The sequence below is a fragment of the Sarcophilus harrisii genome, chromosome 3, assembly GCF_902635505.1.
Source record: "Sarcophilus harrisii chromosome 3, mSarHar1.11, whole genome shotgun sequence".
Taxonomy (NCBI): Eukaryota; Metazoa; Chordata; class Mammalia; order Dasyuromorphia; family Dasyuridae; genus Sarcophilus; species Sarcophilus harrisii.
The window spans coordinates 196,928,488-196,951,215 of NC_045428.1; the positions used below are offsets into that span (position 1 = coordinate 196,928,488).

A 22,728-nucleotide genomic window follows, 5' to 3' on the forward strand; every position below is an offset into this window, starting at 1 on the left:
AGCAAGGTACTTTGTTACTTGTTTATTTACTTGTGTGACTTTCAGAAAGTCATTTTACCTCTAGAAATCGATTTTCTCATTTGTAAAATAAAGGGGATTGGGATCAGGTAAAGGGACTCTAATAAATTTTATTCTCTTCTGGCAACATTCTAGAGGTATTAGTAAAAACAAATCAGCCTGCATGATTTCCTTTATGTATCCATGTCAAAATACCAGTGCAATTAAATGAGTCTTTAAAACCACATGTTTGGGCTAGTGTAGACAAATGATTGACTAAATGTCTCCCTTTTCATCCTTTGGTGTGAGTATTGTGTATTCACTAAGTAGGACTATCACCAGTTATGTTGACTTTTGTCTCGCCTTTGTTCTCTGATGACTCTGGAGGAAAGAATGAGACTGATAACTTTGCAAAGTTCTGCCTTACTTTAATCCAATTCACACACAAGACATGGTGTCATTGGTCTGCTTTGAGAACAAAGGATAAACAACAATAATGTGTAAACCAGTGGTATCAAATTCAAATAGAAATAGGAGCCAAAAAAACATATATAAGGATTCCAGTGGGCTGCATATTGACTTTAAAGTACTGCACATATTTCATATTTATTTTTATTAATGTATTTTTTTTGTTACATATTTACCAGTTACATTTTATTCTGCTTTGGGCTACACTAACGAGTATTGTGGAATTTCTGATTGGTATGTTTGATACTTCTAATATATCAACCTTAGATAAATGAGATCAACAGAATTGGACAGATACTGCTTCTCATCAAATTATGAAAAGACTTCATAGTCATGTAGATTTGTTTGTTATGCTAATAATTCAAGAATTATTATAGGGCAACTAGGTGGCATAGTGATTTTTAAAAAATGTTAACCTTATAACAGGAGACAGCTGGTACAAAGGAAGTTAGAGGAGCTGAGTTTTAATCCTGATCTGATTTATTTTGGACAGTTCTTGGGCTTGGCTTCCTCCTGGCTTCTTTTTTTCTATAAAGAAAAGGAAGGAAAATGCATTACAAAGATCCAACATACTATTCAGGTTACAGTGATTAACAAAGCCAAGTGATTGAAAAAAATGGCAATTTAATATAGAGTACCCCAAAAGTCTTAGTGCAGTTTAAGGCTATTAATATTTAAAATTGTATCAAGAATTTTGAAATATTGCATATTAAAAATCATTATAGAATACATCCCAGAGTCAAAACTAGACTGAGAAAAGTTATTTATTGAAATACATACGTTATTTTCCCATACTTATAGGCCAAAGTAATTAGTGAACTTGAGAAAGCTCAGACACAGAACAGGTAGTTGCTGATTAAAGGGTAAATGTTCAGTCATTCAACAAGCATCTATAAGTTGATGACTATGTACCAGGCATTGTTCTGGATTCTAGGAATACAACTACAAAAGAGAAATAATTCCTGCTCTCCAGGTACTTATATTCTATCTTTTTCTCCCTACACAGTATATATGGAATGAAAATGAATTGTATTTGTTCCAGTCATCAATTGCTTTTTCCATGAGACAGTATTTTTTACAAAAAACAAATCAGACTATCCTGTTTAGGTGAGTGACTTTTGGATTCTTGGCTTAATTCCATAGCATTTTCTTAGTTTTGTTGGGAGTCAGACTTTGGTTAAGGGAAGGTCTACTCTTGTTCAGTGAATTCTGAGGGTCCTATTCAACATATTTGTTATAGAATTGGGGCGAATCAGATATTGCTTGGGATAAGGAAGCTGTCAGGGATAGAAAGATGTTTATTGATGATGGTGATATTTTCTGTCTTTTGTCAAGTCCTATGAAGAGGCATACTCAGCCCTCCTTTTCTGTCTCACTGTTTCTCAATACCAACTTCATTTAGACTATTTAGACTTCTCCTTCATGGTATAGGATCATCCTTCTTTTAAGAAGGGTCTCTTCTTCTCAGGAGCTCTTGTAAATGCAGCATATCCATATTATCATTCTTCTTGCATTGTTGCATGTTAACTGAGCAATAAGAATCCTACCTGCCCACTGACTAGTTTGAGTGGGGTGCTGATTTTTATTCTCTTCCTAGTTCTACTTATGCCTTTTTAGACATGGACACCTTGCTCACCTTCTTAGAATAAAACTTTCCTCATGGCCAAATGAAACAGCCTCTGTTTTCTTTTGTAGATCTTATCAGCAGTACTGGAAGCCTAAAATTGTAATGAAAACATTTTCTACTGATAGTTTTTGCTTTTTTTTTTTTTTGGTCTTCACTGTCATGTCATTCTTGTATTCCTCTTTTTTAGATCAGGACCAGAGAGAGATTAGTATGCTAGAGAACTAAGTGGGCAGAGGTAATTAGTAGAGTCTGCACAGTAATATTTGATTCCTGTCAAATTGACTAAAATGAAGAAGCAAGAGAAATGTTGAAGGGGATGTGGAAAAATTGGCAAACTGCTCCAATAACTTTGTCAGGAAAACCTCAAATTACATCATAAAGAGTTGGATAATCTTTTAGATCTAATTTTTCTTTTTTCTTTTATTTCCCCTTAGGCAATTGGGGTTAAGTGACTTGCCCAGGCTCATACAGTTAGGAAGTACTAACTGTCTTAAGACCAGATTTGAACCCAGGTCCTCCTGACTTCAGGGCTGGTGCTCTATCCTTTGCCTCACCTAGCTGCTCCGATCTGATTTTTCTTGTGCAGCATGATATTTGTGGAAATATGTATAGAGGAATTGCACATTTTTAACATACTGGATTGGAACAGCTAGGTGGTACAGTGGACAGAGCACCAGCCCTGAAATAAAGAGGACCTGGGTTCAACTCTCACCCCAGACACTTAACACTTTCTAGCTGTGTGATCCTGGGTAAGACACTTAACCCCAATTGCCTCAGCAAAAAAACAAAAACATTGGATCACTTGCCAATTGACTTAGGGCAGGAGAGAGGGAAGGAAAGGGAAAAAAATTGAAACGCAGTTTTGTAAGGGCAAATGTCAAAAATAATCCATGAATATATTTTGAAAATAAAAGGCTTTAATTAAAAAAAAAAAAAAAGGTTGGACATGACTGAACAACATTTTATAGATAAGAAAATGAAGACCCAGAAAGCCTAAGTCACTTTTCTGAGGTCACAAGGTAGGAAGCATTATTGATGAGAGAAGCATCAAGATCCCTGGCTCTGAGACCACTATAGTTTGCATCATAATTTACTGCTTTCTGTGTTGGTTGGGGCAATTTTTTCCCTCATTTTCCCTGACCTAGACTTAAGGTAAACCAATGCATGTTAAACATGTGCAATTTTTCTATATATATTTCCACATTTATCATGCTGCACAAGAAAAATCAGATCAAAAAGGGAAAAAAAAGAGAAAGAAAACAAAAAGCAAGCAAAGTATAACAAAAAAGATGAAAATACTATGTTGCGATCTGCATTCAGTCCCTATAATTCTCTCTTGGATGCAGATGGCTCTCTCCATCACAAGTCTATTGGAATTGGTCTGAATCATCTCATTGTTGAAAAGAGCCATGTCCATCAGAGGACAACATTATTTTAAAGATAAACAACTTTTAAAGTCATAATGACTGATTTTTGCAATGAACAACCAAGATTCATGGGACCTGATGATGATCCAAGCTTTCTACACATTACTGTTCTCTTCTGGTCACTGAACCCATTCTTATTCTCTCTAGAACAGAAAGATGCATATGATCAATTAGTGTCCTTTGACTTTACGTTGTTTCTATGTCATATATATCATAAAACATAATGTATATTATGTTTCTCCCTAGGGTTGACAATGTGAGAGTGTTTGATTTGAAACCCAGAATTTCCTTCTATTTCTTCGTCACTACCCCTCAGAATGAGACCTTTGTTCCCCGAGAAGAAGTTGAACAAGCAATCAGGTAATGCTTTGTTTTCTACCTAAAGTGACATGAATTGAAAGTCCTGAGAATCTGTGTGTGTATATCTTGAGGGAGAAGATCTCCCTTATTAATGAAGCATACCATATCTCCCTTCTTTCTTCTCCTGATGTCTTTCACAAAAAGGACACAAGAAGAAGAATCATATCTAAAGATTTCTTACTCCTCAATTGGTACAATTACCATTTTAAAGTTTTGAGAAGAATTATGGTGAAAAAATCTATTATATGCCATTATCACAGGAGCTCAGCTCCCTCTCCCTTGGGAATAAGTAGACTCTGACGTTAGTATGGGTTCTGCCTGAGAAATTCAACCTGGATTTATCTCAGATGGGGTGTGCAATTCTTGGAGGGTACAGATATTTATGCCTTCAGATCCATTAGCTAAAAGGAATTCCCAGGTAACCTTGAAGTGATTTCCAGGCAGAAGTCACAAAGGCTCACATGGGCTTTTGAAGGAGGATTATTAAGTTGTCATTGTGAGCTTTTTAACCTCAGAAATTGAGAGATGCTAGAGATTGGCTTGATTTATTTTTTTAATTGTCTAGACTTTAAAAAAAAAAAAGAAAATATCCATTTTATCCTTTGCTACTCCCTTTTCCTTTTGTTTTTAATTTTTCCCAATATCAGGGTTTTCTCATGAGTTCTGTTTTGTTATTATGTAGCATTTGTATAATTTATTTCTCTTTTGGTTCTTTCCTTAATTAGTTGTGCTCTTAATTACAGACTCTACAGGGGCCGCATCAATGATGCCTTCCGCTTGAATGACAACAGTTTGGAGTTTGTGGGTATCCCTCCCACAATAGCACCTCCTTATGAGCCACCAGTCACCATTTGGATGATTATATTTGGAGTGGTCATGGGACTTGTGGTGCTTGGAATTGTGTACTTAATCTATACTGGTATCAGAGACCGCAAGAGGTAAGTAGCTTTTTCTAGAGGTCTATATACTAGAACTTCAGTATCCCTATATTTTAATGGCTCTGCAATCTCATTGATGCAGGCACTCTCCCAAGATGTAGATTACAACCCATCTTGATTGCATCTTCCTGTAAATTCCTCTCAGCAAGGCTTTACCCAAGCTGCTGGGAATCTTCCTCTCAACCTTGACATAGATGGGTATCATTAGGGTTTGTAAGCTAAATGGAGAACTAAAAATATGTTGTATAGCAGGGGTCCTCAAACTATGGCCTGTGCACCAGATGCAGCAGCTGAGGATGATTATTCCCCTCACCCAGGGCTATGAAGTTTCTTTATTTAGAGGCCCACAAAACAAAGTTTTTGTTTTTACTATAGTCTGGCCCTCCAACAGTGAACTGGCCCCCTATTTAAAAAGTTTGAGGACCCCTGTTGTATAGTTTGACATTCGTTTTGAACTCAAATAGAAATAGACCATTGGAAGCAACATATTGACTTAGAAAACCATAAATATCTTTGTTGTTATATATTTATATAGATTTATTTATATAAATTTATGTATGTATATAATTTTGTTAAACACGTCTTAATTACATATTAATGTAGTTTCAGCTAATGAGGAGTCTTGTTACATTGAATATGGAACATCTGGTGTAAAGGAAAGAACAATGAACTAGGGGCAACAAGACTTGGGCTATTGAAAATGCAAATAATAACAATTTTATTGGTTGTATGACCAGTTGTAGAAATCACATATTTCTTCTGAGCCTGTTCTCCCATTTGTAAAGTAAAAAAACAGGATCATGGATTGAGAAATGGAATAGACTGTAGAGGCCATTTAATCCAAGGCTTTTTTTTTTTATAGATGAGATTTCCAAATTCTAGAGAATTAAAGTGTCTTTCCCAAAGTCACACTACTATTAAATGATAAGGGCAGGATTTGAAGCTTCCTTGATTTCAGAGGCGATATCCTTTACACTGGTCATGCTGTGTCCTTAATGCATATTATCTACCTCTTAAGGCCAATGTAAAGATGATTAAGGCAATATCTTTGAAAGACCTCATCAAAGAATTCTGAGTGATGAAGTAGGGGGAAAGCATTTGATTTGGATTCAAAAGTTATTGTTTCAGTCATTTCAGACATCTTTGTGATTCCATTTAGGATTTTCTTGGCCAAGATACCAAAGTAGCTTGCCATTTTCTTCCCCAAATCATTTTACAGATGAGGAAACTGAAGCAAGTAGGATTAAGTGATCCTTGTCCAGGATCACACAGCTAGGAAGTGGCAAGTCTTTTTGACTCCAGGGCCAGTCCTTTACCTATCTCAAGGTTCCTTAAAATACAGTGGGGTTTTAATTCATATATTTATATGTATGTATGTATATATACACACACATACACATACACACACAAATGAGATTAAAAAGAGAAAAATATATATTATATATTAAATGCAAATATCAAAATGTTTTTGAAATGTTATTGTCCCCCAAGTTAAGAAACTCTGATCTAAGTTATGTAGTAGAATGTAAATCCTTATGGAAAGAAACTGACATTAAAAACTTCTTACATCCCCAGTATATGGTACTTAAATGAGTAGATGAAAACTTGTGATCTACTTTAAATTAAATTAATGAAATTAAAATTTCATTGATATTTCTTTTGTTAGTACATTATCAGAGAGATTGCATGATATATTGGATAGACAACAAGCATAGCTGCTTAGGGAAACCTAGTTTCTAAATTTGCTTTTGACATAAGTTGACTCTGTGTTTTTGGTCAGTTATTTAAGTCTTTCAATGTTTCAGCCAACTTTCAGAGACGATTATAAGTTGCAGAAAAAGTGCCAGTATGTATTGGCAGAAGGAATTTCTATTATTAAAAGTTCTTAAATTTTTTGGTCTCAAGACTTTTTTTACATTCTTAAAATTTTTTGAGTATTTTAAAGTTTATGGGTATATCTGTTAATATATACCACACTGGAAATTAAACCTGATTTTAAACATCTAAATATTATTAATTCATTAAAATAATATATTTTATGGGAAAAATTAAACAGTGAGAAAAATGGCATTGTATTGCAAATCCTTTTAATAATTTGCTTTAATTAAAGATAGTTGGATTTTCATGTCTGCTTCAGTTTGTTGCAATATATTATTTTGATTGCAGTATATGAACAAAGGCTTACTTCACAGGTTCTGTAATAAATAAATAATAATCAGTGTTGATATTACTATTATGTATTAAGTACTATCATGTAGTAGTGTTAAGACAAAACAATTATGAGAGAATATTATGAGAGAAAAGAGTCTTAAGGACCCCCAGAGGTCCATAAGATGTTTCATTTTGAGAACCACTGCTTTTTTTTAATGAAATCATGGGCCTAGTGCCAATTTCTTCTGGTCTGTAGAGTTCTTAAATAATAATAATATTTTATTTTTATATAACAGGAGAAAAATAGAAGACACTAAACAATCAGAGAACCCCTATAATGAAGAACATTCCATTGGAGGACAAAATAATCCAGCTTTCCAAAGCACTGAAAATGCTCAAACTTCGTTGTAGAAAAAAAAATTTATTTTCTAATTATTTCATTTTCTGTAAATATTAACATCATGTAATGATGAGGCTCCTATAAATGCTCTTGAATACCCAAAATACAGTTCTTATCAGGAACTGCTTCCACTCCAACAAAAAGTTGTAGGACCAAATCTCTATTGTTTCTATTATTTACTGCTTTCTCAGAGCTACACATTTCCCCAAGAGAAAAGAAGTCAAAAATACTAGTTACTTCTTTGGGGCACTAAAGCTATCCAAGGAGAAAAAGAAAATTGGAGTATATCAAGTTACTGAATTATTTGAGGCGGGAAAAGAGATTTTGTGGCAACAAATGTTGACATTTGGGTGTGAGTTATTGATCTATTGTTTGTCATAATTGTATCCTTAGCAGGCTGATTGTCCACTAACAACAGAACAAAGTTATGAGTTATATCTTTAGCCCATTCTAAGAATTATAGTAGCTGGCCTACATGGACATCCAAGTCTTGGGGTACAGCTCTAAAGGATACGGGAGGAGAGTTGAAGGAATCAGAATTGAGATTAATAGGGTGTAAGGCAGTATGTTATTATCAACCAATCAATCAATAAGCATTTGTTGTCATGTGCCAGGCCCTGTGTTAAGGGCTAAGAATTGCAAGAAAAAGCAAAAGTTAGTCCTTGATCTCAAGGAGCTCATTCTAGAAAGGTAGACAACATGCAAAATGATTATGTACATATATGATACATACATTTGTATATAGATGATAATCTCAGAGGATAGATACTCAGGAGTTGCAGGGGAAAGAGAGAGAGAGATTAGGAAAAATCTCTTGCAGAAGGTAGGATTTGACCTTAGTTTTAAAGAAAGCCAGAAAATCTTGGAGGCAGAGGGGAGGAAATGGTGAATCTAAAGACAGAATCAATTCTGATTCTATTTATATTTTATGTGACTTTACTTTACTTGGTCTCAATTTCTCATCACTGAAATGAGAGGAATTTTCAAAATTATTTCTAATGTTCCTTGATGCTTGAACTCCTCCTACAATCTCCCCCACTGGCTACTTTCCTTGTCATAAAACATTTCCAGTTTCCCGGGATTGATAATTGGTATTTTCATAAGGATTTTCAGAGGCTTCCAAAACCCTCCCTGTGAGTCCACAAGTGCGGGATTGATTCTGTAGTACTCCTTATTTTTGACAGTGAAAGACACTTATAGGTCATAAGCTTCTTACGGGGGAAAAAATGGGTTTTCTAGTCCCCTCTACTCTATATCCCTAATCAAAGTACCCAGCCCAAGAATGAGCAAACTTGTTGAGTTGACCTGATACACTCCCTTAACCCTCACAGGATTCCCATTCCCGAAGACCAAGCCATGAACCAAATAAAGTTTTTCCCAGGGTGTTAAGACTTTCCATACAAAAATGAGATGTACAATTATATTGTTGAATAATAATAATAAAGAGAAAGGTGACTTTTGTTGTCAATAGTGTGTTTCTATGTATGATTCTACAAGTGATGGTGAAAGCAGCCTCACAAAGACAGGCAACGAGTGAAAAAGAATGTATAGTTTTCTTGTCTCTGAGGTCTACTTACTTTACTTTGCATCAGTTCATAGTATTTCTATCCTTTCTATAATATACTGTATTTGTGATTGCTTACAATGAGCCATCATATTCATGTACCATTTTCTTAGCTATTTCCCAAATGTATCTTCCTTATTCTAACACTTCCCTATCATAAAAAGGGTTGATATAAACATTTTGGTGCATATGGGACTTTGTTTTTATCAACAATCTCCAAGAAAACTTTTAAAAAATTTCTTTTGAATTGCTTTTTATTTTCAAAACATGCAAAGATAGTTTTCAACATTCACCCTTGCAAAACCTTGTGTTCCAATTTTTTTTCTCCCTTCCTCCTACCCCCTCCCCTAGATAGCAAGTAGTCCAGTGTAGGTTAAACATGTTCAATTCTTCTATATATATTAACACAATTATCAAACTGCACAAGAAAAATCAGATATAAAAGGGAAAAAATGAGAAAGAACATAAAAAGCAAGCAAACAACAAAAAAAGATGAAAATACTATATTGTGATCTACATTCAGCCCCCACAACCGCACAGATGGCTCTGTACATCACAAGTCTATTGTAATTGGCACAAATCACCACACTATTGAAAGAGCCACGGCCATCAGAATTAATCATCTCATAATCTTGCTGTTGCTGTGTACAATCCAAAGAAATGTCTTAAAGAGAAGAATTAGTGTGAACCCACATTCAGTGGGATCTTGTATTCCAGGTCAGTGTTTGGGGGTTTAAAGCAAAACAGCAACAACAGCAATAGTAGAGGCAAATTTGGATGCTGAATTTTCAACTTGAGGATTATTCCCATTTGCAGGGGAGATATGGCAGAACAGAAAAGAATACCAGACTTTAATTAGAAAACCTGAGTTAGAGTCCAAGCAGTGATACTTTCTAGACTTGTGATCCTAACTTAAGTCGATTGCTTATGTCTCAATTTTTTCACATGTAGATTGGGAAGAATAACTTTTGCATTACTTATCCTAGAAAATGTTGGGGAGAAAACATCTTAATGATAAAGCACAATAGAAATGAGTTACTGTTGCATCATTGTGGTTTTTATATATTTTTTTAAAAGTCAAAATATTCAAAGTGAGTTAATGTAGATAAATTGATGAAATTTCCCTCTTCCCTGTGGAAGGAAGGCTCCAACTGGCTTCCACAGCAATTAGATATTTGCTTAGGGGGCACCGTGGACTTTTCTAAGAGAAGAGGGAAGTACCAGTCATTGGTACATTTGAAAATCCTATTGGGTGCTTTGACAGATTAGGAATTGCTTTTTTGCTGTTACTCTTGCTTTTTAATTTATGATAATGAAGAGCTGCTGCCAGGCCCAGGGGTCAGGGAAACTCATCTTTCTCTAAAGGGACACTGTGGCTCTAGACTTAAGCACACAGATAAAATTCAATCTGACTCACACAGAGAAGGATCAGATCCTTTCCTTTGAACTTTCTGGATCTATATTCCCTCACCTTGAGACAGGTAGGTGGTCCCCTGCTGAGCCTGAAGACTGGAAGATCCGAGTTCAACTGTGGCCTAAGACACTTAACTAGCTTTGTGATCCTGGATTAGTCACTTAATCTCTGTCTGCCTCGGTTACCTCAACTGTAAAATATAGATCATAATATCACTTGCTTCCTGGAACTGTTGTGAGGATTAAGTAAGATCATCTTTGCAAAACATTTAGCACAGTGCATGAGAAAGCTAGCTGACACAGTGGGTAGCGTACTGGGCCTAGAGTCAGAAAGACTCAACTTCTGAGTTTAAATTGCTTTGCTTGTATCTAAAATCTACAGAAAGGGGACTAGAAAACTACTAATTATAAAGTACAGATAAGTTATAAGATAATATTTTCTCCCCAAAATGCTAAAAACACAGAAGTCTCACAAATATTTACTAACAAAACTTAAACAAGAAACAGTAACTTAACAACCTCTCATTTTTTTAAAAGTATATTTTATTTGAAGAAACAGTAAAAAAAAAAAAAAGAAAAAGAAAAGCAAAACAAAACAAAATGAAACAAAGAGAACATTATCATGTGTCCAGTAGAACATCAACATCATCATATATAACAACAAATAACCAATTTAAGAAAGTATATTAGTATAAGAAATTATATTCATGTCTGTCTTTACTTGGGTAAATTATTCTGTTCTCTGCTGTGCACCTTATTTACTTTATTCTTTTTCATCCCTTTCATCCCCCTCACCCCCAAGTAGGTTATAGTTAAAAAAGGACATATATATATATATATGTGTGTGTGTGTGTGTCTAAGTGTATTTATGGATATACACACACATCTTTTGCTCTCCTTCCATCACACCCAAGCAAGTTAGTTAAAAGATATATTTACGAATACAAATATGGATATGTATATACAAATATATATATACAAATATATATGTATACAAAAATACATGTGTATACAAATGAATACATCCCCCCCCCCCAGATAAACACATATCTTTTTTTTCCACTGAGGCAATTGGGGTTAAATGACTTGCCCAAGATCACACAGCTAGGAAGTCTTAAGTATCTTAGATCAGATTTGAACTCAGGTCCTTCTGATTCAGGCTGGTACTCTATCTACTGTGCTACCTACTTGCCCCACACATATCTTTTCTATCCTTGCTGACTCTTTCATTAAATTCTGCTCCATAACTTGACTTACTTAACCTCCTCCCACCTAGGGATCCCTTCCTATCCTTCCCTCCCCCTTGACTTCCCCATCCATCTATCCCTCCCCCGTTGTCTCTAGATTTTGGAGGGTGCTATACCCTTCATGGTCTATCTATCTACCTATCCTTCCTCTGCACTTCATTTGTATAATTTGATTACTATTTTTTTGCCTTTTCTCTGCCAATCTTTTTTTTGAGCTTACACTATTATTGATATAAATTTTAAACATAAAATGTATATTTCCTATGTTAAAAAAAAAGTTTATCTGTGTTTAAACAGTTTGTCCATGTTAAGTTCCTTAAAATTGCTCTTTGATATTGGCTCTTATATGTTAAATTTTCTGTTAAGTTCAGGTTTGGTTGATAGAAAGTCCTGAAAATTGATGAGTTCACTTTTTCTCATCAAAAATTATAGATAATTTTGCTGGATGTGATATTTTTGACTACAGACCTAATTTTTTTTTTTTTTGCTTGTCTGTAGATATGATTCTAAGAACTGCAGTCTTTTATTGTAGCTTCTGATAAGTCTTGTACAATTCTAATCGTAGCTCCAGCTCTTGTTTCTTGTAATTTTTTTTCTTTGATCTGAGGTTTTTGAAAATTGTCAATAATATTTCTGTGTATTTTCCAAAAAGGATCTCTTTGAGGTGGTGATTGGTGGGTTTTTTTTTTTTCTACTTCTACTTTCCCCTCATATTTTATCACTTCAGGACAATTTTCTTGGATTATTTCCTGCATTATTATGTCAAGGTTCTCTTTTTGGTCGCAACTTTCTGGCAATCCAATTATTCTTATATTTTCTCTTCTTGATATATTCTTCAGATCTATTGTTTTTCTTATGAGATGTTTCATATTCTATTCTATTTTCTCGTTCCTTATTATCTGTTTTGTTATTTCTTGGTCTCTCATATCTTCACTGGCTTCCCCTTGCCCAATTCTAATTTTTAAAGAATTATTTTCATCTTTGAGACTCTGTATCTCCTTTTCTAATTGGTTAAGTTTTTCATAATTTTGTTTTTCTTGGATGGTTTTAATTTTTTTCTTTAGTTTTCCCTCAATGTCTCTCGTTTGATTTTTGAATTCTTTTTTGAGTTCTATAAATTCTCTCTGGGCAGGGAGCTATTTCACGTTATTCTTTGGGTTAGAAGCTTTTTTCACTAAAGTTTCTTGCTCTGAAGATGAATCCCAGTTTTCCCTGTTTCCATAACATGCTTCAACGGTAGGGTTCTTTCTTCTTTGACAATTCATTTTTTTTTTTTTCTTAATAAGAGGTATTAGTGTAAGCACCTTTAATTGTGGGTGGGGAGAATGGTGCCTCAAGCTTCCCTTCAGTTCTCCACCCTGACTTGGAACTCCAAACCAAGAGCTCCCTACTCCTGCAAGTGCCCATAGCCAGCAGTGCCCCTGCTCTGCTGCTTCTGCACTCACTGGGTGCTGGTTCCTTCTCATCCAGGGCCTCATTTCCTGGTAATCCCAATCAACCAAGATTTATTTTGTCTTCCTGGACTCAAACCCCAACAAACAATTCAAGAAGTAAAAGTGTCTCTGATTCCTGCTGAGGCTCCAGCCACACCAGCTAGCCTGAGGGATACCCACTAGTTGTTTCTGCAGAGCTAACCCAGAGGTGTTTGAACTTCATACAGGTTAATTCTTAGCCCGGAGTCTTTCTTCAGTCGAGTTGTATCTGGAACACTTCTGTTTATAGCCCCAATTCTTCTTGGTCTTTCTTTAGTCTATGTTTGCCCTGAGGCACAAATATGTTCTATTTGTGGGAGAAATAGGGAGAGCTTGAAATTTGCCAACCTACTCTGCCATCTTCCCAGGATCCTCCCCCTTATAACCTCTATTATCATCAAAACATGAAACATTTTATATTGTTGAGGAACTGGGCCTATGTTGTCACTGAAAGAATTCATATTCAGGTGTTCTCCAAAATAAAAAAATAGAGGCATTTTGTTTAGGGGTAACACACCCAGTGGGCTTTCCTCCTAAGGGAAGGAGAAGCAGTTTAGCAGAGTAAGGTGAGGGTTTATGTAGAGAAGGGAAAGTAAGAAAGAACAAGACTATTGGACAAAACAGGAAAATTAAATGACCTCAGATAAGATGGTCATGGGAAAAATTACTGTGATTAAATATGTCTCAGATAGCCATTTGTCCTCTGTTTTCAAAAAGGATCATGACATGCAAATGACTTGGATTTAAGTGAGGGAAGGTTGTGAAAAATCACCTGCCTCACTTTCCCCCCAAGAGCCCATCTGGGTCCAGTGACCAGATAGAGATCAGGATTACTCTTGGACCTTGGAGACCTAGCTAAGGTCTTTTTGTTTTAATAGTATTTTATTTTTCCGATTACATGCAAAGATAGTTTTCAACATTTACCTTTGTATAATCTTGTGTTCCAAATTTTTCTGCCTCTCTTCCCTCTTCCTCAAGACGGTAAGCAATTTGATATAGGTATAATATGTGCAATTCTTCTAAACATATTTCCATATTCATATGATCATCATTCTTTCTTTTTTAAAATTTGTTTTTTTAATTTTTTTATTAAACTTTTTATTTTCAAAACATATGCATGGATAATTTTTCAACACTGATCCTTGCAAAACCTTGTGTTCCAAATTTTCCCCTCTTTCCCTCTACCTCCTCCCCCAAATGGCAAGTAATTCAATATATATTAAACATGTTAAAATATGTTAAATCCAATATGTGTATATGTATGTATATAATTATCTTGTTGCACAAGAAAAAATCAGATCAAAAAAGAAAAAAATGAGAAAGAAAACAAAATGCAAGCAAACAACTACAAAAAGAGTAAAAATGCTATATTGTGGTCCACACTCATTTCTCAAAATCCTCTCTCTGGTGTAGATGTCTCTCTTCATCAAAAAAATCATTGGAACTCATCTCATTGTTGGAAAGAATCATGTTCATCAGAATTGATCATTATATAATCTTTTTTTATTTTATTTTATTTTATTTATTTTTTTTTATTTAATAGCCTTTTATTTACAGGATATATACATGGGTAACTTTACAGCATTAACAATTGCCAAACCTCTTGTTCCAATTTTTCACCTCTTACCCCCCCACCCCCTCCCCTAGATGGCAGGATGACCAGTAGATGTTAAATATATTAAAATATAAATTAGATACACAATAAGTATACATGACCAAAACGTTATTTTGCTGTACAAAAAGAATCAGACTCTGAAATATTGTACAATTAGCTTGTGAAGGAAATCAAAAATGCAGGTGTGCATAAATATAGGGATTGGGAATTCAATGTAATGGTTTTTAGTCATCTCCCAGAGTTCTTTTTCTGGGTATAGCTAGTTCAGTTCATTACTGCTCCATTAGAAATGATTTGGTTGATCTCGTTGCTGAGGATGGCCAGGTCCATCAGAACTGGTCATCATATAGTATTGTTGTTGAAGTATATAATGATCTCCTGGTCCTGCTCATTTCACTCAGCATCAGTTCGTGTAAGTCTCTCCAGGCCTTTCTGAAATCATCCTGTTGGTCATTTCTTACAGAACAGTAATATTCCATAATTTTCATATACCACAATTTATTCAGCCATTCTCCAACTGATGGACATCCATTCAGTTTCCAGTTTCTAGCCACTACAAAAAGGGCTGCCACAAACATTCGTGCACATACAGGTCCCTTTCCCTTCTTTATAATCTCTTTGGGATATAATCCCAGTAGTAACACTGCTGGATCAAAGGGTATGCACAGTTTGATAACTTTTTGAGCATAGTTCCAAACTACTCTCCAAAATGGTTGGATTCGTTCACAACTCCACCAACAATGAATCAATGTCCCAGTTTTCCCACATCCCCTCCAACAATCATCATTATTTTTTCCTGTCATCTTAGCCAATCTGACAGGTGTGTAGTGGTATCTTAGAGTTGTCTTAATTTGCATTTCTCTGATTAATAATGACTTGGAGCATCTTTTCATATGACTAGAAATAGTTTCAATTTCTTCATCTGAGAATTGTCTGTTCATATCCTTTGACCATTTTTTAATTAGAGAATGGCTTGATTTTTTATAAATTAGAGTTAATTCTCTATATATTTTGGAAATGAGGCCTTTATCAGAACCTTTGACTGTAAAAATATTTTCCCAGTTTATTGCTTCCCTTCTATCATTATATAATCTTGTTCTTGCCCTGTATCTGGTTCTGCTCATTTCACTTAGCATCAGTTCATGTAAGTCTCTCCAGGGCTCTCTAAAATCATCCTGCTAATAATTTCTTATAGAATAACAATATTCCATAACATGGGCATCCACTCAGTTTCCAGTTTCTTGCTACTATAAAAAGGGCTGCCACAAATATTTTTGCATATGTGGGTCCCTTTCCTTCCTTTAAGATTTCTTTGGGATATAAGTCCAGTAGAAACACTGCTGGATCAAAGGGTGTGCACAGTTTGATAACTTTTTGAGCATAGTTCCAAATTGCTCTCCAGAATGGCTGGATCCATTTACAATTCCAACAACAATGTATTAATGTCCCAGTTTTCCCACATTCCCTCCAACATTCCTCATTATCTTTTCCTGTCATCTTAGCCAATCTGCGGGGTGTGTATCTTAGAGTTGTCTTAATTTGCATTTCTTTTATCAAAAGTGATTTAAAACATCTTTTCACAAGACTAGAAATGGTTTTAATTTTCTTCATCTGAAAATTGTCTATTCATATCCCTTGACCATTTATCAATTGGAGAATGGCTTGAATTCTTATAAATTTGAGTCAATTATATATTTTAGAAATGAGGCCTTTATCAGAATCCTTAAATGTAAAAATGTTTTCCCAATTTATTGCTCCCTTCTAATCTTGTCTGCATTAATTTTCTTTATATAAAAACTTTTTAACTTAACATAATAAAAATTATCAATTTGGTGTTCAATAATAAGTTCCAGTTATTCTTTGGTCACAAATTATCTGAGAGATAAACTATCCTATGTTCTTCTAATTTGTTTATAATATCACTCTTTATGTCTAAATCATGAACCCATGTCAACCTTATCTTGGTATATAGTGTTAGATGTGTGTGACGACCGCGCTAGCACCCAGGATACCTCAGAATCATCCAGAGTCAGGATAAGCAAAAGTCCTCAGTCTTTATTCTTTTTTTTTTTTTTTTTTTAAAGGATTGAACAACAGTTTATTTAGAAAAGCTACTAAAAGAATTCTTGGAAAGAACATCAAGGTATAAATATTGCAACATCAATAGTTTCTAGAGAAATAAAAGAAATAGGCTACATGTGGGTGAGGAAAATGTTGACTATATAAAACTTTTCTATACATGAGGACACTAATCTTTTTGTTTTTTTCACCCAAAGCAATTTTTTCTCTCACTATAAATCCACTTTAATCATAAATGCTAAATGTCTGGCAGGCTGCTAATTATTGAAGATATTAATTTATATTTTACCATTTTATTTGATAAATATTAATTGCATTTAACTATTAACTCATTGTTTATTGATGTGTTAAAGATGATTTTTTATTTTTATTTTTTTTTATTTTTATTTATTTATTTTTTTTTAATTTAATAGCCTTTTATTTACAGGATATATACATGGGTAACTTTACAGCATTAACAATTGCCAAACCTCTTGTTCCAATTTTTCACCTCTTACCCCCCCACCCCCTCCCCTAAATGGCAGGATGACCAGTAGATGTTAAATATATTAAAATATAACTTAGATACATAATAAGTATACATGCTCAGTCTTTATTCTTGATCCTTAGATGCAGGATTGCACAGGATGGAAGCAGAATTTCCGCAACTACCTTCTCCCTCGTCTACTGCCCAAGTGTGACTCTGGCTAGTCTTACTCCACCCCCTAGTCCCTCCTACAATCCTCTGTATACACCAATCATTGAGCCAGCACAGATAGTGGAAAGGACCATTTCCCAAGCATATGCCCATAGAGTATTGTCCAATCGGTCATTAACCTCAAGTGCTCGGCAGTTGTGACCTCAGTGCATCAACTCAATAGTTTCAGCCCTCTACAGGTGTGGGTCAATGCCTAGTTTCTGCCATACTAGTTTCCAATTTTCCCAGCAGTTTTTGTCAAATAATGAGTTTTTATCCCAAAAGTTGGGGTCTTTGGGGTTGTCAAACACTAGATTGCTATAGTTATTGACTATTTTGTCCTGTGAATCTAATCTATTCCACTGATTGGCTACTCTATTTCTTAGCTAGTACCAAATGGTTTTGATGACTGCTGTTAAGCTAATGTCTTCAACAAGTCTCATATAGGATAAGCATGGAAATAATCCCTTTTGCTCTAGTGAAGGCATAAAGAAAGAGAGACAAAGGCAGAGAGAGAGAGAGACATGATTATTGGGGCTGGGGCAGCAGCAAAGACTGATGAATCAACATTCCAACCTTTTTTGGGGGGAGGTGATTTTGTTTTTAATTCAAGTCAGATCAGTGTTTGGTTCCTTTAATGTGTCCCAAGCTTCTTCATTTTTTTTTTTTTTTAAGATAATAGCTTTTTATTTTAAAAGTATATGCAAAGATACTTTTTAAAATTTACTTTTGCAAAACCTTGTATTCCAAATTCTTCTACCTCCCTTCCCTTTTTACCTTCCCCTAGACAGCAAGTAATCTATTATATGTTAAACATGTACAATTCTTTTACACATATTTCCACATTTATCACGCCACACAAGAAAAATCAGATCAAAAAAGAGAAAAATGAGAAAGAAAACAAAAAGCAAGCAAGCAAACAACAACACAAAAGGTACAAATACTATGTTGTGATCCACATTTAATCCCAACAGTTCCCTTTTTGGATGCAGATGATTTTCTCCATTACAAGTTTATTGGAATTGGCCTTTATCATTTCATTGTTGAAAAGAGCTCAGCACTCCAACTTTGACTCAGCTCTGAATTCTTATTCCTCATATAAATAAGTAATATATGAATGATCTCGAGGTACAAGTTTTTAAAAAGCAAAATAACCTATTCATTAATTGAATTTCAAGGCATTGCATATGAAATATTCCATATGCATAATTCTAAATCTCTCCAAATGAAAGGAAGGAGATATGTTTTATCACCTCTTCTTTTATGACACAGTAATGAGTTATTTTTTGTGGTTCTTTCCACTTGCATCATTGTAGTTGTATGTATTGTTTTCTTGGTTTCTGCATAGGAATGAACTCATCTTGGTTTGTGAAAGACACAATCTCAGTAATACTCATTGCACCATATATACTTGCTTCATTTAAAAAAAAAAATTATCCCTTACAATGCCTTGCACATAATAAGTATATACTAAATATTTCTTCATATAGTAAGCTCAGAAGTTTAGATTTGAAAGGTACATGAATCATTGGTCTAATACCTTCATTGTACAGATAGGTAAATGGAGATTAAGAAATTTAATGATTAAGCATGAGTCATACAACTACTAAGTGTCAGACAGAAATATTAGCTTAGTCTTCCTGACTTGTAACTATAGCATACTAATCATTGCTACTCTTATTATTGAATAAATCATGGGTAAATTCAGTCTCATTAAAAACACATTTATTGTGTCTACTATGTGCTAAGTCCTGGGATATAAAGATAAAAGGATAAAGCAGTCCTTCCCCTTGAAGAGGTTATATTCTATTAAAGGTATATAAAGTGCACAAACAAGTATATATATAGTCATCTGAGGACAGAATGAGAACTACCTGATCACGAGTGATCACCTGGAGGAAGTGACACCTAACCTAAGGGAGCAGAAGTAAGGAGAGAGTGCAGAAATTCAAAAGTAGAAATGTTAAGTTTAGGAAAGTAAGTCAACTTGGTCAGAATATTAATTTCATATAGGAGAATAATATGTTTTGAAAAATAAGCTGGAACCATATTGTGAAGAGTTTTAAATACCAAACTGGGGAGCCTACATTTTATTTTTAAGTCAGTAGAGGGTAACTGAAGGCTCTTGGGCTTCACTTGTGCTTTAGGAATATCACTTTGGCATCTCAGTGAAGCATAGATTGGACTGAAGAATTGGAATACAAATCTTTTGCAATAGCCAAGGTAAGCCTTGTTCAGGATACCGGGCTGAACAATGTTGGTAGGCATATGAGTAGAGAGAAATGGGTGGAAGTGAGATATTGCAGAGAAAGAAATAAGAGAACCTAGCAAATAATAATAATGATCTTTTATTTAGTGCCTATTATGTGCCAGACATAAATATCTCATTTAATCCTCACAGCAATAGGATGTAGGTGATATTGTTATTCCCACTTTAAAGATGAAAACAAAGGTCACATGAGTTTACTAGGTCTCATGGCTACTAAACATCTAAGATCAGCTTTGAATTCATATATTCCTAGCTTTATTTCACTGATTCCTAGGGTATGAGAAAAAGGGAAAAGTCAAGGGTCACTTCAGAATTAATTAGATGACTAGAGGGATAGTATCTATCTATCTATCTATCTATCTATCTATCTATATGCAGCACGTACTCTTGTTACTCTCTTATAAGATCTCCTGAAAACTACTTTAGTTCTGAAGTTATGGAACAAAATTTACTTAAAAGCAAAATTCCTAAGTCCCCACTGCTATGTTTCTTTTATCTGTCAATTAGAAGGCACTTTAATGCAAAAGATATTTAACAAAATAAGTAACAAGAAAGTTTCCCTAATATACACAAGTTTATATTTTCCCACATACTATCAGATAGCTAAAGGAAGAAAAGTCACTTATAAGAACATATATGGAGGAGACATATATATGGTCAGGAAATCGAAGTAGTTGGAATAACTTATGCTTCCAACAATGCTGCTTGCTCCATCATGGAACACTCAGTGTTCTATGTTCTATCAGTTCTATCACTGTTACCTGATAATCTCACTTAGTGAATTATTTTCATCCCTGCCCTGACTACCTCTGCTAATGTGTTCTCTCTGCCATACTATGCATGCTAGCATTTCTAATGAGTTGCTATCTGGTGGCAATATTTACCAAGGTACTACAGCTCCCTGTTGTCCTCACAATGCCTTCAGATGCTAAGTGTTTTTTAGTTCATAATTTCAGAGGCTATTTCAGCCAGATTGAAGTCTGGTTGTTGTAGCCTTTAAGTGTCAGGATAAAGAGTTTATCTTTGATCTCAGAGATAATAGGGAGTCACTGCATTTTTTTTTAAAGCAGATGATTGATATGATCAGATTTAGGTTTACATGAACTGACAATCATATGAAGATGAATTAGAGAAAAAGAGAGCCTAAAAGCAGGTGGTAAGCTATTGCAAAACTCCAAGATTGGTCTTAACTAGACCTGCCCAAGATGAGAGGTAATAAAGGTCTACTTTTGTTGTTCTCCCATGTCCTTACCCTATACAAGTTGTGTCAACAAGGCCACTAAACTGAACCCATTAGGTTGCATATTGATTTAGGTTTCTTTTTTTTAATACCTTTTTATATACAAAACATATGTATAAGTAATTTTTTAATATTAACTCTTGCAAAAACTTTTTCTGCATCTATTGAGATGATCATATGGTTTTTGTTAATTTGGTTATTGATATAGTCAACTACGCTAATAGTTTTCCTAATACTGAACCAGCCCTGCATTCCTGATATAAATCCTAATTGGTCATGGTGTATTATCCTGGAGATGATTTTCTGTAATCTTTTTGCTAATATTTTATTTAAGATTTTTGCAATGATGTTCATTAGTAATGTGACGACCGCACATTTTAAAATCAGCCAGAGTCAGGAATTCAGGTTAGGGGGAAATCATTAATCTTTATTCTTAGCAGAGATGAAGAAAGATCAGAAGAAGAAGGCAATCGGCAATAGCAATGTCAGCAGCTGAGTCAAGAAGCTAGCTAGACCAGAAGCCACACGACCAGCAGCTACCAGAATAGAACCCAGGCCCAATCTCTCCCAGCTTCTCTTCCTGTCTCTCCGCCCCCACCCACCAAAATCGTCATTTCCTATACAACATATCAGGACTTGCACAGAGAGTGGGCAGGGGCCATTCTTTATCCAAGCATGTATATTAATAGAGTATAGTCCAATTACTATTTAGTCTCACGTGCTTGGGACCTCAGTGCATCAACTCAAGCCTCAGCCCATTACATCTCCCACTTTCTTTTGTTTTAGAACACAGGTAGTCATGCCATCCCTGACTCCTCAGGGAGGTCAGAGTCCCCAAGGGAAGGTGATCACACCCTCCCTGACTTCTCAGGAAAGGAGGTGAAAGCACTAAAAAGGAGATGATCACGCCTTCCCTGACATCTCAGGAAGGGAGATGATAAGCACCAAAGGGAAGTGGGGGTTGCTAGTGGGTTTCTGTGCTGAAGGGTCTTATTATGCACAAACCTATCATCATGGGAGGTATTACACAAGCACATAGCAATAACGCAGAGGCTATTAGGGATGACTCTCCCCACAGTCAGTGCAGGCTCGATGTGGTGTAACAAACATGAATTGTACACGCAAGTAGCAGAATAGCAAACAATATAAATCAACATGGTGTTGTAAAAGATTGCCAGAAGTCCTAGAAGGAGGGTATGTAAACAACAGTCACACATATGCCTTCTTCAGCAGCCAAGTGATAGTCCAAAACCAATCTATTGTCCATTGCTTCACATGTCAGGGAATCCAATGATCCCCCTAAGTTTTTTAAGTCCTGCAAAAGTCTTTTTTATGTATTAGGGAATACAATGATTCCAGCAGATTTTGAAGTCCTGTAACAGTCTTATCATTTCTCAGAAAATCCAATGATTCCTGAGGGTTTTCAAGTCCTGTATCTCAGAGAATCCAATGATTCCTGAGGGTTTTCAAGTTCTATGTCTCAGAGAATCCAATGATTCCTGAGGGTTTTCAAGTCCAACAATCTTTGATGTACATGAGTCAAATGCCATAACTGCCACGCTCTTTCAATGGTGAGCACAATCAGCAACAGAACCACTCGATATTTCTTGGGTCTTCTCCTTTGTTTCAAGGGTCTGCTCTGTCTCTCTGAAATGGACAAGGTGAATACAGCTCATTGGCACCCATCTGATTTCTTCTCCACCTGTAGAGATACAAGCAAACCCTCTCCCCCAAGCAGTTAGCCTATCTGGTCCCTTCCATTCACCACTTTCTGGGTCTCTCCAC

General features: G+C 35.2%; 1 protein-coding gene across 1 annotated transcript in view; it reads left to right on the plus strand.

Moving 5' to 3' along the window:
* The window catches only part of ACE2 (angiotensin I converting enzyme 2), a 54,383-nt gene extending 45,547 nt beyond the window's left edge, over positions 1-8,836 (plus strand). The window contains 4 exon segments of the mRNA XM_031958965.1: positions 1,472-1,572; positions 3,766-3,879; positions 4,623-4,817; positions 7,265-8,836. Of these exon segments, the coding sequence (XP_031814825.1) occupies positions 1,472-1,572; positions 3,766-3,879; positions 4,623-4,817; positions 7,265-7,379 (525 nt within the window). The 3' untranslated portion in view covers positions 7,380-8,836.
* Positions 8,837-22,728: the final 13,892 nt, after the last annotated feature.